The 15,176-nt window shown below is 42.4% G+C and overlaps 2 protein-coding genes across 2 annotated transcripts; one reads left to right on the forward strand and one right to left on the reverse strand.

Annotated features, from left to right (window-relative positions):
* Positions 1 to 8,816: 8,816 nt before the first annotated feature.
* On the forward strand, positions 8,817 to 11,914 carry LOC307074889 (cytochrome c oxidase subunit 5B, mitochondrial-like). Its single transcript, XM_079735292.1, has 4 exons — positions 8,817 to 8,937; positions 9,850 to 9,920; positions 10,751 to 10,850; positions 11,443 to 11,914. Exons 1-4 carry the CDS (start codon positions 8,841 to 8,843, stop codon positions 11,553 to 11,555), a joined length of 381 nt encoding a protein of 126 aa, XP_079591418.1. The 5' UTR covers positions 8,817 to 8,840; the 3' UTR covers positions 11,556 to 11,914.
* Positions 11,915 to 12,764: 850 nt separating this feature from the next.
* LOC307075036 (cytochrome c oxidase subunit 5B, mitochondrial-like) lies at positions 12,765 to 15,132 on the reverse strand. The gene is made up of 4 exons (XM_079735537.1): positions 14,910 to 15,132; positions 13,914 to 13,984; positions 13,545 to 13,644; positions 12,765 to 13,181 (listed from the first exon to the last, which is right to left on the reverse strand). Exons 1-4 carry the CDS (start codon positions 15,004 to 15,006, stop codon positions 13,069 to 13,071), a joined length of 381 nt encoding a protein of 126 aa, XP_079591663.1. The 5' UTR covers positions 15,007 to 15,132; the 3' UTR covers positions 12,765 to 13,068.
* Positions 15,133 to 15,176: the final 44 nt, after the last annotated feature.

Genomic DNA, 15,176 nt, shown 5'->3' on the forward strand with positions numbered 1-15,176 from the left:
GCAAAGCTGCGGCACGGTTCGCGTTTCCACCGCCAAAAGTGGACTGAGCCATATGGAGCCGTACTCTTCTTGTAGTACTCCTCCGTTGGGGTACTGACTGAGACGCCTGAAACGGTGCCGGCAAGTTCGCGCTACACACGCTGGCTGTTCATTGGTCGACAAAATCGTCACTTCCAGGCGATATTGGGATTATAACAAACACAGTAAACACAGTACGCGCAAGTTATTTCTGGACAAAGGTGAATGCTTTGTTTATTGAAGAAAATGTCGCGCAAAAGCTTGACGTCCAACTTGGACTTCCTACATTGTTGCTGTTGTGTCGCTTTCTTATTTTTCCTTGGAATATTAGCACCATCGTGGTGCTAATATTCGACCTTTTTACCATCGTGATCAAAATGTCCTCATATTGATGAATGACAGAAGACATAGGCTACATGCATCATGCTGAGACCAGCGGGTGTCGGATAATTTCTGCAGGCGTTTTTTGTTGCGATTGTTTGCATTAAGCACTGTAGGCGCTTCGGTGAGGCTGTGATGAAGTTCACTATTTATTGGACCCTGTCTAGACAGTAACGAACATCCCTGACCGGTTGAATTAAAACCAGAGGGAGACAGCAAGTGCAGCTCGAAAGCGACCTCCCACACAAGACCAATGGAATCATTTGATTTTATTATATGCCTTGTGACGTGGCGTTTGATCGGTACATTTCGGCTGCGCATGTATTTTTTTTTCATTTACAATTGCTGCAAAAAATTATGTTGTTGTTGACTTTTAACATGTCTATCTTTGCTGTTTAAATCTAACAGTAGTCTATGAGTAGTATATCGGCGGTAGCCACTGTTTTTGGTTGCGAAATTGCTCCAGCTGGGCATTCCGTGGTATTGGATGTGTTTTAATAAAACGCATCCAATACACGGAATGTCCGCTGGTGACGCCACTGAGGCTATAGTAGGCTAACGATGCTCTCAGCATCCTACGAGTACCCCTGGAGTCCTCGTTAGCTACGAGCGTTTTCACGACGTTCGTTACCAACGATGTTTTCGGGAAACGGTGTGAAAACTGTACGATGCTCGTACAACACACTTCACGATCCACTTAGGCTAACGATGCTTTCGGGAAACGGGGCCCTGACCCCATAGAAAAGGCCCATTATAGTGCATGGCGTCACTGAGACGTACCGGGGAACGTGAGCTGGGTTTAGACTGACCTGAGATCGTTTTTTTTTGGTTTTACCATGGTGACAAAAACTAAAAAAGAACAGTTAGAGCAAAGTGCAATGGAAACAAAACATAATAATAATAATATTATGATACAAGGAGCCAATCAAGGGCAAGATCCCGCGTGACTTAAGACGGGAACACACGCTCAATTAGCCCTGACTCTATTGTCAGCTTTTCACACTCGTCATCATTTTCTTGTCTGCAACAAGAAGAGGTCAAATAAATCGTTTTGGGTGATAATGTCTCTGATTGGAACATGCAGGTATGCGGCATATGCACATGAGTGGCGGGTTAACATGAATTTGACCCCGCTGGGAAATCAAGCATTGATCTGATGGATTAGAACTGTACACTGCCTTCTGCTGTGGAACTTGAATGCAACAGAAGCAGAGTGAGAAACACAACGTTCCTCTCAAACCTTTTCTCATCTGATCTCTCTCTCTTCATTTTCCTCTCTTTCATTCTTCCTTTATTTTGCTCTCCCTCCCTCTCTTTCTTTCTATTACTTTATCCCCCCTCTACTTCCTGAACTCTATTTCACCCTCCCTCTCCCTTTTATATATCTCATCTCTCTCCCCGTCCCTCTCATTATCTCTATCTCTCTCCTTGTCCATCTCCCTTACTCTCTCACTCTGTCTCTGCTCTCTTGTTTTTTTTTACCTCAGTACCTTTATCACTCTCTCTCTGTTCTTATCCCTTAATCACTGTTCTTCTCCCTGTATCACTCTACTGCTCCCTGTATCTCCTATATACTCTCTCTCTCTCTCTCTCTCTCTCTCTCTCTCTCTCTCTCTCTCTCTCTCTCTCTCTCTCTCTCTCTCTCTCTCTCTCTCTCTCTCTCTCTCTCTCTCTCTCTCTCTCATTGAGTATCTCTCTCACTCTCGCACCTTCCTGCAGAACATGCGTGCCCATTCACGGCTCCAAGTCCTTTTTTCTTCCTCATCCCGGCGGGCGGTTGTCTGACAGGAGGTCGCGCGAGGGCAAGGCTGAAGCTTCTGATAACGAAGTGCTCTACACCAGTTTGGAGCCGGTCGACTTGAGAATCCAATGAGGGGAGTTTGTTGCTGTAACACGTCCGAGCCGAGCGAGCTGAGATGCGCGACAAGATTCGAGGCGAGAATTGGACTCGCTTTTAAGTGCAGCAAATGACCACTTGTTCGACCCCCTGCGGCTCTTTGTACTCCGCTGCAGCATTAAGCTTAAGTTTCTTATTCTTTAAAGTTAGCAGAAGAAGAAAAAAAACCTGACATCGTTATTTATAAAATCGCAAGCGATATACATGTATCTAGCTGGAAGAGTTTACCTGAGCAAAAATGATATTATTTACGAGCATGGGTACTATTCCATAAATAATGCATGGCCGTATTTATTTATTGATGTTGTTTATGCAGGTAGGGGCAACGGGATCTAGCTCAAGGATGGCTCCAGGACATTGGGGATCGAACCCAGTACCACCCAGATTAAGTTTGTTTGTTTGCTGTTCATTCAAACTGATTACACAATGAGAACATAAGTTTTACAGGAGGCTGAGGTCATCACAAGATTGATAAAACAACTGAAATCTTTTGCCACTTTTGTTTTGGTGCATATTATGAGCTCACAATCCATTCCATGTTGCGCTCAAATGAATCTACTGTCCGTGGATGGATGAATTCTGACAAAGTCTCACAATACATAACCTAAGATTGACCCATCTAAAGCTGTGTGTTTGAACCCACACACACTTTGTGTCTCAGTATTACACAGGCTTCGCTTCAAAAGAGTTGAATGGAGGGCAATGCCATCTGACAATATTATGAATGAACACAAGAATCATGGCGGAATAATCAGCGTGGCATAATATTATCTTTCTGCCCAAAGCCCATAATTCTATTATTAATCTATTGTTATCTACTAATCTATTATTCATTTTTTGCAGTATACCCAGAGGAGCTCTGATGTTTGATCAATTTAATACTTAATTCTCCCCTAAAGACCAATGTCTACTCTCACACATGTTCACAACACACATGTACGCACACACACAAACGGACACACGCACACACACACACAAAAACGACACACACACACACACACACACAAACACAAACACAAACACACACACAAATACACACACACACTCTCAGGCAAGCACATAAGCACACACACACCCAAACGCACACACACACACACACACACACACACACACACACACACACACACACACACACACACACACACACACACAAGCATACGCAAAAACACACACGCAAGCACATATGTATGCACAAACACACACATCCACACATGCAAGCAAGCCCGGGAACACATAGACACATGCGCAGACACACTCGCACGACACACAGACACGCACAAACTATTACTTACTATTACTATCCTGTTTCATCACTTGTAGGTTATTCAATCATAAATTAATATATATTTAGTCTTCTGAATAGCTATTATTTTAAATGACAAAGAAAACATTAAATTCTCATTTGTAAATTGCATCATCATTTATGAATTAAGGCAGAAATGGATGATTCGTAATTTGTAACTCAGAGGAGTTTTAGTTAACTCCATAAGTATTTAGACTATATAAAGAAGCTATTTCCCTATCAAAAACCACTAAGCCATAACAAGAGAAACTCTACAGCTCCACCCCTGGCGGCCAACTTGTTATGTAAGATAAAGATCTCCAGGTGGTCGAGGATAATTTGTCTTCTGAGATCCTTCTTAGTCCAGACCCTCTCCCTGACTGCCTGCCCCCTAATATCGTCATTAGCCTAATGGTTCCCTTTCTCCCGGGCCTTTTGTGTGCTCTGACCACCTCTGAATCGTTTAGGCCAAGGATCAAAATCATGTTAGAAACAAACCCTCCTAATCCATAACACTTTTCATGCTTTTCAATTGCTTTTAGTTTTTTCGCGATCTTTCTCCTCTGGGAAATTGAACCAAAAACCGAAAAAGAACAAAATCGTTTTAATAATTGCTCTCGGATGATTGGCTTCGACCATTCCTATAACCTGGCTATAACAAACTAGAATGATCATACTTATCATAACAATAAATTTGATTGAACCGTTCCTCTCTAGATACCCAGGGGCACTTTAGACAGCCTTCGTCTTATAATGAAACTGCGATCTTCATTCGTTGTACAGATTTCAATCTATACTGTATACACTACACTCTTAACTCTACACTTTATACTCTTTACTCTATACTCTACACTGTATACTCTATACTCTATACTCTACACTCTACACTCCAAACTCTATACTCTATACTCAGGGTGCGATTTGTGAAAAAACCAGAGGGGGGGATAATTTTGAGAAACATTTTAAAATATTTCAAAATGAAGACGGACCCTGTGTATTTTGGTTGTTAATTATTACGATGTAATGGTGAAAATACTTTTGGGTGGGGGGGATAATTTTTATCCCCACCGAGGATAAAAATAATTCAGCAGAGGGTAGGACGTGTAAACCAGAGGGGGGGATAATCCCCACCATCCCCACCGGCAAATCGCACCCTGTCTATACTCTACTTTAGTGATCGACCGATATATATTTGCGTCATCAGCCGATATTTGCGTTTTTTACGTGTATCGGTATCGATATTTTTTTCAGCATCGGCCATTCTTTTTTTTTTTTTTTCCTTCGGCATGATTTACAGACAGTTTAATAAACAGTTATTTTTTTTAAATTTAGATATTGTAAGATTTGTTATCATCATTGTGTCATTTTTACGATGTTAATTGAGGGAGGCGTAGCCTGGAAATCCAGACCCACATCTAGAAAACTGTAGGGTCTGGCAACGAGTAATGAAAATGGCCCAACTCGAGGTTCCGCACCAAGCATGCATTTGAAAATATCAGAAGAATACAAGGGGTGACTTATCCAGACCAGTGGAGCTAACCAATAGATAAGACTCTTGCCGTATCGGTCGGCAAAACAGCAACGCTTTTGGCCCGCCTATATTGATACATCAATGTGATTGATTGATGTTCTGGGCCAGGGGAGGCCCAGAATATACACAAGTATATTGTTCGTTCCCAGAGTGACTCGCTGAGCAAATTCAAATTGTGCTCTTGCGAGAACTCTGGATTTCCAGGGTATTATCGGCTCCAAACATTGGCTCAAGAAAATCGGTATTGGCATATCTGCTAAGGCTGATGAAAAAATATCGGTATCGGCCCTAAAAAAAATCCATATCGGTTGATCCCCAGGGGCGCTGCCAGGAATTTTGGGCCCTATGAAAGATTCTAATTTTGGGCCCCCCCCCCCCCCCCCCCCAACATCTATCGACTGTTTTTTCAAAACAAAAAACATTTCAAGACATTTCAAAAAAAAAAAAAAAAGGCAATAATATATTATATTATTAATTGCCATCCGCAGGCAGTGGGCCGTGCTGCGTTGGGCTGGGCCCTTAGAATCAGTACCACTTTTCCCCGCCAGGCAGCGCCCCTGTTGATCCCTACTCTATTTTAAACTCTATACCCTACACTCTATACTATATACTCTACTCTAAACTCTATACTCAATACTCTATACTCTACACTCTATCCTAGATACTCTATACTATACACTCTACACTATAAGTTATACTCTATACTCTATACTCTACACTCTACTCTAAACTCTAGACTCTAGACTCTACACGCTACACTCTACACTCTATACTCTATACTCTCTACAAGCTTCGCTCTACGTTCTACACTTTATACTATCTATAGAGAGGAGGACCAGAGGAAGATCAGACAGGAGAACCAGAGGGGGACCAGAGAGGAGGACCAGAGAGGAGGACCAGAGAGGAGGACCAGAGGAAGATCAGACAGGAGAACCAGAGAGGAGGACCAGAGCCAAGATCCCGAGCCCCAGCATAGCGAAGCCCTGGCAATGAGGGCAGAGCAGGATTGGAGAACCTATTGTATGGAGGATCAAATCACAGCAGGGTGCGCACTGCAGCTGTGCTTTGCTGTGTGTGTGTGTGTGTGTGTGTATGTGTAGGGTGTACAATACCATTATATATGGTATCCACATCTGACGAAAATGATTATGATTATTATGGCAGTTGATTTAATTGGTATTCTGTTTCCTATTCTGTTTCTATTTTCATTCTTATTTTGATTACAATTTGCATTCTTATTCACAATTATATGTGTGTGTGTGTGTGTGTGTGTGTGTATGTGTGTGTGTGTGTGTGTGTCTTAACATTTGCTATGATATATAATAGGAGATGAAGCTTCTATTTTTGGACAAAGATAGATCAATACTCCATTATAAATTAAATGAACTATATGACGGTCCGACGTGCATTGATATAGATTTGATACACCGCACTCCATTGAGTGAAACCACTGAGTGCTATTACAGCTTCCTCCCGGCTGGTAGCCTCAGGTTGGACAACACAGCGAGATGTCTCCCACAGGCTGGCCTCGTCGGACCGGCTCCACTACTCCAGGGTCAATGATTGACATTGTGAGCCATATTGAGTTGCAGACAGGGTCTATACCGTTGTGGGTTCACACTCTTTTGAACCAATCACCCCGCAGTTCTCATTCTTATAAATAATGGACACTGTGTCTCAGCGGGTAAACTCATACACACACACACACACACACACACATATACACATTAGCACACATACACATGAGCATGCACACACACACACACACACACACACACACACACATTAGCATGCACACACACACACACATACACACACACACACACACACTAGCATGCACACACGCACACACACACACACACATACACATGCACACATACACATTAGCATGCGCACGCACACACACACACACACACACACACACACACAACACATATGAGCACACACACAGATGCACACACAAGAGTACGAGAGACGAGAGAGAGAAAGAGAGTGAGAGAGAGAGAGAGAGAAAATCGATCAACAACTTGTAAGATAGAAAAACGAATGTAAACTACGTTTATCTTCCAAGTTCACTATTTCAAGAGGAATAGGGCATCCATAGGCCTCTGTAGATCTGATTAACCACATATGTAGTGGCTGTTTCGTTCATAGGTCATAATCATTACTGTAATACCTATGTAGCTCTTCCCACTGGGACTACCCATACTCAGACGGCATGAATGAAGGTATTGCAGGTATTAATAGATTTTCCCTGGACACCATGTTATAGGAATCATTAGGTATGCACAAAGACGCTTTGGATGAAAATGGTCATTATAATATGCATTGGGCCAGTCATAGGCTACATACATCTTCATACATAGATATCATTACATACATGAGTCTTTTCACATAAAAAGGCTCTGTTATAAGCAAACATCTATGATTAACCGAATGAGGCAAATTCTAAGGTAATCATTTTATGTCATGTCTCATGCAAAATAGTATTAATCTTCTGATTAATCTTGCCATTCTAGCGGTAGATTAAGTTGAGAAAATTATGAAGCACTTCTTTATTTTTTTTTGAATAATCATTAAGAAACCTTTTCTTTGTTCAATTGATTACATAACATGGACGTCATCCAATACTTCTTACGGTTAAATAAGATGGTGTCTCTGGTCTTAACATGCACATCTATTTCAATAACTGTTCAACCAGAGTCAAGACTTAGCCTAAATGATTGCTATGATTAAAGATTCATCAGCTCTTTCTTTCATGAGATGAAAGACTATAGCTAGAACACAATTAGAGTGGTCGTTTGTGTCATAATTACAACCATTATTACGAGTCATTTTAATGTTCTTGATTTTAGAATAATACACAGGCATACTGTTTGGGCATTATCAACAATTATCCATGTGAATATAATTAATAACCAGTACAATTCCAATCACGGTTGGGCCTTTCTAAAATAATACTGAAATAATGAACGCTCACATTTTGGGTAGAGGAACGTGCAATTACTGATTATAATAAAACAACATGTAATGTGCATTATTAATTCACGCCCCCTACAAGGCTAAAGATGTTGGGCGATATTGATTTGGAGGACTCTTGATATGGCTGACAAGCGTCCTCTGTTGGTACATTGAGGATGTTCAAGGTTTGAAACAATTGAAACGCCTTCAGAGACTTTCTTTAACTACACACTCAGAATGAAGTCATCGTCGCCTTTCTCGTGACTTGATCTAACTTTCCTGCTATGAAAAAAACATTTACATCCGCGCAATAAATTGTTTATTGCCTCCCTTTAAATTACAATAATCCACTGAAAACTCGGTGGAGTTTTTTTAATATGGCTCGAAATAATAAACAATTTGGGTAGATGTTTCACTGTGGACAGAACGGACCATAGACGCTCGAACCCTCTTGAATCTTAAATCATATGGAAAGATCTAGTGAAAAACCTGATACCATGTGGATTGCCCATTCACTACAGGCTTTTGTGTAAACTTTTCTTCTGTATGTTCCAGGAAATTGGAAAGTACATTATAGAAAATAATAAACTTTTTGTGTAAATTAATCGTTTGACTCAAACGCCTTTTCTCATATTTTCATGTCCTTTTTTTTATTATTCCAAGGCTTAAAACGTTGCTCTACGTTCTAGGATGAGCGACCAGGGAGATAGAGCGGAACATACGTCATCATTGCGCGACAGTCTAGTCCTGTCGTACAACAAGAAGAAGAAATGGCTGCAAGGTTACTGCTCCGCTCCGCGCTCCGCGCCGCAACGGTGTCCCGGGCCTGCCCGGCCCTCGCCCACACCCGGGGCATGGCCGCTGGAGGTAAGACGGGGACGCCTTATATACAATATAAGCTTTTTGGGGGTTCAAATCTCACACGTTTAACCGTAGTGGATGCGGTTTTAGGCCAGGCAAGGACATGCCTTGCCATTGACTGAAGGAGTTCCTTATTGAGATGAAGTAAGGCTGATTGTATTGGGCCTATATCAAAGACAATCATTTCAACCACAAATACATTAACTTGGGTCACATTGAATCCCTGATAATATGGTTAAGCTGTCACCGTAATCGCATGTACCGTGCTCTTCTTGAAGGGTACCGATAGCTGACTACAGGACGAATGGATAGGTTGAATTAAGTTATTATGAGGATCATGGTAGCGTGGGACGCAGAGTAAATCATTACATATGAGCGATCCCATTTAGTGTTCATGTTTAAACGGCGATGCGAATGTCTCCTATAATAACAGACCAGAATAGATGTATAGGTAATCGTATATAGAATACAATTGCCTCCTTGTTGGCCTAGCTCCACCAAGAGTCTCCAAGATCAAAATAAACGAGCGCTGGCTAGCTCTGAATATGGACCCACTTTTAAATGGATTTGACCACATTGAAGAAACACCCCCCTGTCATACGGCACGGCGGTCTCTATTCATGGCACCTAGTCTTATATCTGGCAGGGGCAGAAGGATTGAGACATGTTCACCCCAGCCTTCTCAATATAATGAGAAATGCCATTTCATGCTATGGACACATCTTATTTGTGTATCAGATCTAAAACTGTCAGAAATGACTTGAGCACTACAGTAAGCATTCTCTGTTCTCATGCATGACGACAGTTGTATTTAGACGGAACAGACTACACCTACCATGCCATACCACGTACCATGGATTTTGGTTAATCCGTATCGGATACTGCATTTAAATCTTCATATATTTCATATATTAACAGGTATCCCCACTGATGAGGAACAAGCCACTGGTCTGGAGAAGGTCATCATGACTGCTGCCAAGGAGGGAGCGGTGAGACCGTTATTCCCCTAAGAGTCTTCCAAGACTCTGGATCCAGGCTATCAGCTCAGGCTGCCCTCACACTGTGTTGGGAACCGGTGTCACGGCTCGCCTCCACTGGAGCCATTAAGCTTCACGTTTTAATGGGCATTTTCCAGAGTTTGCGTTCTGCTGGGCAATGTTGCTGTAATTGTCGATGGAAGGAGATGCACTCCCACAGCGTTGTTGTGCACACGATGCCGGTGTCGAAGGGAGGCCAACCAGCCCGCTTTTATTTCTGGCAGAGGAACGGCACCCATAAATGATTTCACCCATGAATTCAACATCATTCTTTGTACTTTGATTGCTGTCTGACGTTATGAAATGTTAGTTATCGGGGATAGTGCCTTGGGGAGGACATTTAGTGGCAAGTTGATGCACTGCTGATGGTGAGCAATGATGTGTTTCCAGTGGATCCCTGGTGTAGAAGAAGCTGCTGATGTAACGCAAAACTTTGATGGCTAATTCGTTCTTTCATTTATTTAACATTTGGGACTTTAAAGAAGCATTATGTAAAATGGGGTTTCTTTGATGGTCGTGAACATCAAGTCATAAATTGACTGTTTGCATATCTGTACTGCACGTTGATGGATGTGGCCTATTTTTGATAGTTATATTTGTCCCAAGAGGTTTTTCGTGCACAAGACTGCCTAAGAATTCAGGAAAACATAGTTCTGTTTCTAGTAGGATACTGGGAAACCACAATGAACACATTTATAGGAAGATATATTTAAGTGCAAAATACAATGTCAAATCCTGTCATGTCTGTCTGTCTTTCCTTATACCTCTGCCTACCCTCTCAGGACCCCTACAATCTGATGCGGCCCAAGGAGTACGCTGGCTCCAAGGCGGACCCTCACATGGTGCCCTCCATCACAGACAAGAGGATCGTGGGCTGCGTTTGTACGTCAACTCTTTGGTTATTGTCAGGCGGCATCGTGTACCCATTTGTTTTTTGAAAGGGGCCCAGTTTTACAGGAAATAGAGAAGGCGTATATTATACCAGAAGTCACAGGGTATACTCCTGGGTAACAAAACAATAAGGAAGTGATTAAATGTCAACAATATCTTTTGCCAAAGCAAGACGCCCAACTCCTCGGTTCTCCTCATCGAGCTGGGTTCCTCCTTGCATTAGCTGGCACTGGCTTGAGTACAGATGTAGTAGTTTTTTTAATCTACACATTCCTACCTGAGATGTCAATGTACAATCGCAACTCATTTAGCAAACAGACAAAGGCTAGCACCAATTGGTTAGAGTTAGTTAGTTATTCAAACTGTCTTTTACCTGCTAGAACCCAGGATCTCAAAAATAGATAGTATTTAAATAGGACAAAGCCTCTGTCTGTGGTTCCTCTTATGGCTTCTTAACTTGGATTGTTGAGCCCTTGGAGACTAACTGATTAAGGGCTATTGATATCAAATGGACCTGATTGAAAGGTTCTCCATGCAGCCCATGTGTTTCTGCTCCTCACCCGATCTCCGCCTCTCCCTGCAGGTGAAGAGGACAACACGGCCGTGGTGTGGTTCTGGCTCCACCAGGGGGAGCCCCAGCGCTGCCCATCCTGCGGGGCCCACTACCAGCTGGTGGCCCACGAGCTGCCCCACTAACTTATACCACCACACCCGTCCCCGCATACACCTCTATTATTACCCATGTTAACGTAATTGTTCACTTCTTAAATATTCCAGATGATGTTGGAACGACTCCCAAGGAAGATTTTATCTTTGCCTGATCTGATCTCAGGGTTTTGTTCCAACACAGAACGTATATCAACTTTTCAACCTCATCTGTTGTGTTTTTTTTTGTTTTTTGCTTTGTTTAAACTTTTAGTGTTTTACAAAACCTTGGGACACAATTTTATTCTCTGCAGACTTCCATTGTGTTGCAGTTTACATTGTCATGTACTGTTCAATCTTAACTCCTGGTCCAATTGCGCTTAATGAAACAATAAAGTCTTGAACTCCTACATGAGTCTGTTTTGGTCTTTGTTCTATTCAAATGGCTATCAAATTAATCATTCAACAAAGCTGTAGTGATTTTTGGCCAGGTTTTTTTACGTCAAAGGAACTTGATTCAGGAAACATATTCACATCAAAGATACTGACCTTTTAACATTGTTATTTGGCTTATGTTTTTATTGGTCCACCACACAACTAGAGCCAAGATGGTCTAATTTCCAGAAAGGTACTTGATTTTAAAATCTCACATGGTTAAATCGTAAGTATGGAAATGCCATCTTGTGACAGGTTGACCTTTAACGTTTCTCCTGGAAGGCTACGGTTTGTGTTCTATGGTGGAGTCTACGTCTAGTCTAGCGGATGCAGAAGGGTAAGATAAGGAAATTCTAAACATAGCAAAACTTTATAGTTGGCTTAGTTAAAGTTTGGAATTCCTCCAGAAGATTTACTTCTGGTGTGCTAGCAAACGGAATTTGGAGGAAGAGATTGTCGAGGGGTTGCCGTGTTAATGCATGTACAGCAGGAGGTGGGTCATGTGGGGGTCCCGGCCCCGGCGGAGACTTGCTTGAGCTGAGACCGACCAGCTCCTCAGACCGGTGAGTGCACGCTCAATCAGAAGGCCTTTATAAGAGTATGGATTTCATCCTTTGTATTGATTATTTTTTACCACCTTAAAATGTATTCTTTTTTTTACCTACGCTGAAATGGGGAGCATTGTAAGGTATCTCCAAATTGTTATGAAACAGGATTCAGAACAAAGTTTCTAACCCTCTTCATGAGTTATCAAAATACATGGAATTGCATGAAGTTATACTGAAGTTATATTCAAATGTTTCAATTGTTTGGATAAAAACAAAACAGAATTCAAGTCTTTATTGGTTCAATAATAGCAAATGGACCCAGAGCAAGATGGTACAGTACACGACTATGTAAACTGCAATTCAATGGAAATATTTGAAATACAACACTGCGTCCCTATGCGAAAGCAGATGAGGTTAAAAAGTAAAATCAAGTCCCACAGACCACTTCAAGATCCATGACCTCATTGTCAAGTCCCTCTTAGCTTCGCTCTGACAACATCTGGAATAATCAAGGACATAACAGGAGTACAAACAGCTCTATGCAAAAGAGGGGGCTGAGGAGACGGGTGTGGTGGTGTAAGTTAGTGGGGCAGCTCGTGGGCCACCAGCTGGTAGTGGGCCCCGCAGGATGGGCAGCGCTGGGGCTCCCCCTGGTGGAGCCAGAACCACACCACGGCCGTGTTGTCCTCTTCACCTGCGGGGAGAGGCGGAGGAGACCGGGGCGATTACATTACATCGAGGCATTGCTTCCTTCCACAACATGACACCGTTTCAAGAAGGGCCAGATGTCAGTGTGACCAATGTGTTTTGCTCAGTCAGAATAAAGATGAATTATGTTTTGTGGAGGATATCACAAAAACGTTAACATAATCTAGTTTGGTCGCTTTGCCGGTCAGCCTTCCTGATCCTACTTGAAGAGGCAAGCGCAATAAACTGTTTTCAGTTTTCAGGGGAAAATATCAGACTTGTTTTATATGCATTATGTGCAGAAACACAGAGGCTAACCATTAACCTCAGAGACAGCAGTATGAACGTTAGGATTATGTCATTGACGTACAGACGCAGCCCACGATCCTCTTGTCTGTGATGGAGGGCACCATGTGAGGGTCCGCCTTGGAGCCAGCGTACTCCTTCGGCCGCATCAGATTGTAGGGGTCCTGAGAGGGTAGACGTTAGAATGAAGCACTTATCCCAACAATATGAGCTCCTTAATATTAGGACACGTTATTGAAGAAGTCTTTGATTTCATGTCCTTGCATATACAGTATATTTGCCATATCCATAAGGATATCATTTGTACTGTATTGGTTTATGATTCTCCCAAATAATGCTGGCGAGATTGAGTTTTGACTTTCAACAGATAATGGTATAGATGTGGATAATGTTTCCTAGACAATGATTCTAATATTTTTTAATAGTCTCTCACCGCTCCAGTCTTTGCGGCGGTCATGATGACCTTCTCCAGACCAGTGGCTTGCTCCTCATCGGTGGGAATACCTGATCACAGACAAGTGGAAACAATTGATGTGGAAACCTTGATCAGCTTCAATCATTGCTCAACCATTGCCCAAGCACTCCACTTCAAAAACGTTTTGGTGTCAGATCAAGTCTCTTAGTGAGATTAAAAGGTGCGACCTCATCTTCTGTTATTTAAAGCATACATACATTTACATTGATCAGAATCAACTCCTTTGCAGTTTATACATGTGTGTGTGCGGTTTGTAACATTCAAATGCTGTAAATAGAATGTGACTTTGTGCTTGAATAACCCTCACAATCATTTAAGCAGACTTTTTGGTAGCGTCATCGGAATTTCCCCTGCCGTGTAGCCAATTGTGCATTGAGTCAGCCACCGAATTGATATGATCATAAGTCAGTTTGTCGGTCATGTCTGGTAAAAGTGAACCACACGGTCACCTACACAGGAATGGTTTAGCTTCGAGGTGGCAAGAGTAAGCATCTGGGAGAGACAACTGTAATATAGGTTATATACAGGGTGCGATTTGTGAAAAAACCAGAGGGGGGGATAATTTTGAGAAACATTTTAAAATGTTTCAAAATGAAGACGGACCCTGTGTATTTTGGTTGTTAATTATTACGATGTAATGGTGAAAATACTTTGGGTGGGGGGGATAATTTTTATCCCCACCGAGGATAAACATAATTCAGCAGAGGGTAGGACGTGTAAACCAGAGGGGGGGATAATCCCCACCATCCCCACCGGCAAATCGCACCCTGGTTATATATGTAAATAGTAACTTTTAGTCTTTACCTATGGTTTATTTACACATAATATTAAAACGGGCACATTTGGTATAGGAGGCTGTAGCCCTTCCGCCTTCCGCAGTGTCTCCGTCCCTGTAACAGAACTACCTCTGTGACCCAAACCCCTCTCGTTTCTGGATCTGAGCGCCGAGCTCACCTCCAGCCGCCATGGTACGAGACATCGAAGGGGCCATGGCAGCCCGGAATGTGGTGGTTGCCCGAAAGGCAGAACGGAGCAGTAACCTTGCAGACATCTTGCCCCTTCTTTTTGACAACTTTAAGCCGCCGTCGCTTTATTTTGACGTAGGCGGTGGTGTACGTGCGCGTCAGCGTGTGACGATTATACTGGCGCTCAGAAAGCTGGAACAACTATTCGAAGTATCAGGACAGCAATAGTAAACAAGTATTATTTGGATTCAAAACG

Source organism: Pollachius pollachius (assembly GCF_949987615.1).
Source record: "Pollachius pollachius genome assembly, chromosome: 4".
NCBI classification, from domain to species: Eukaryota; Metazoa; Chordata; class Actinopteri; order Gadiformes; family Gadidae; genus Pollachius; species Pollachius pollachius.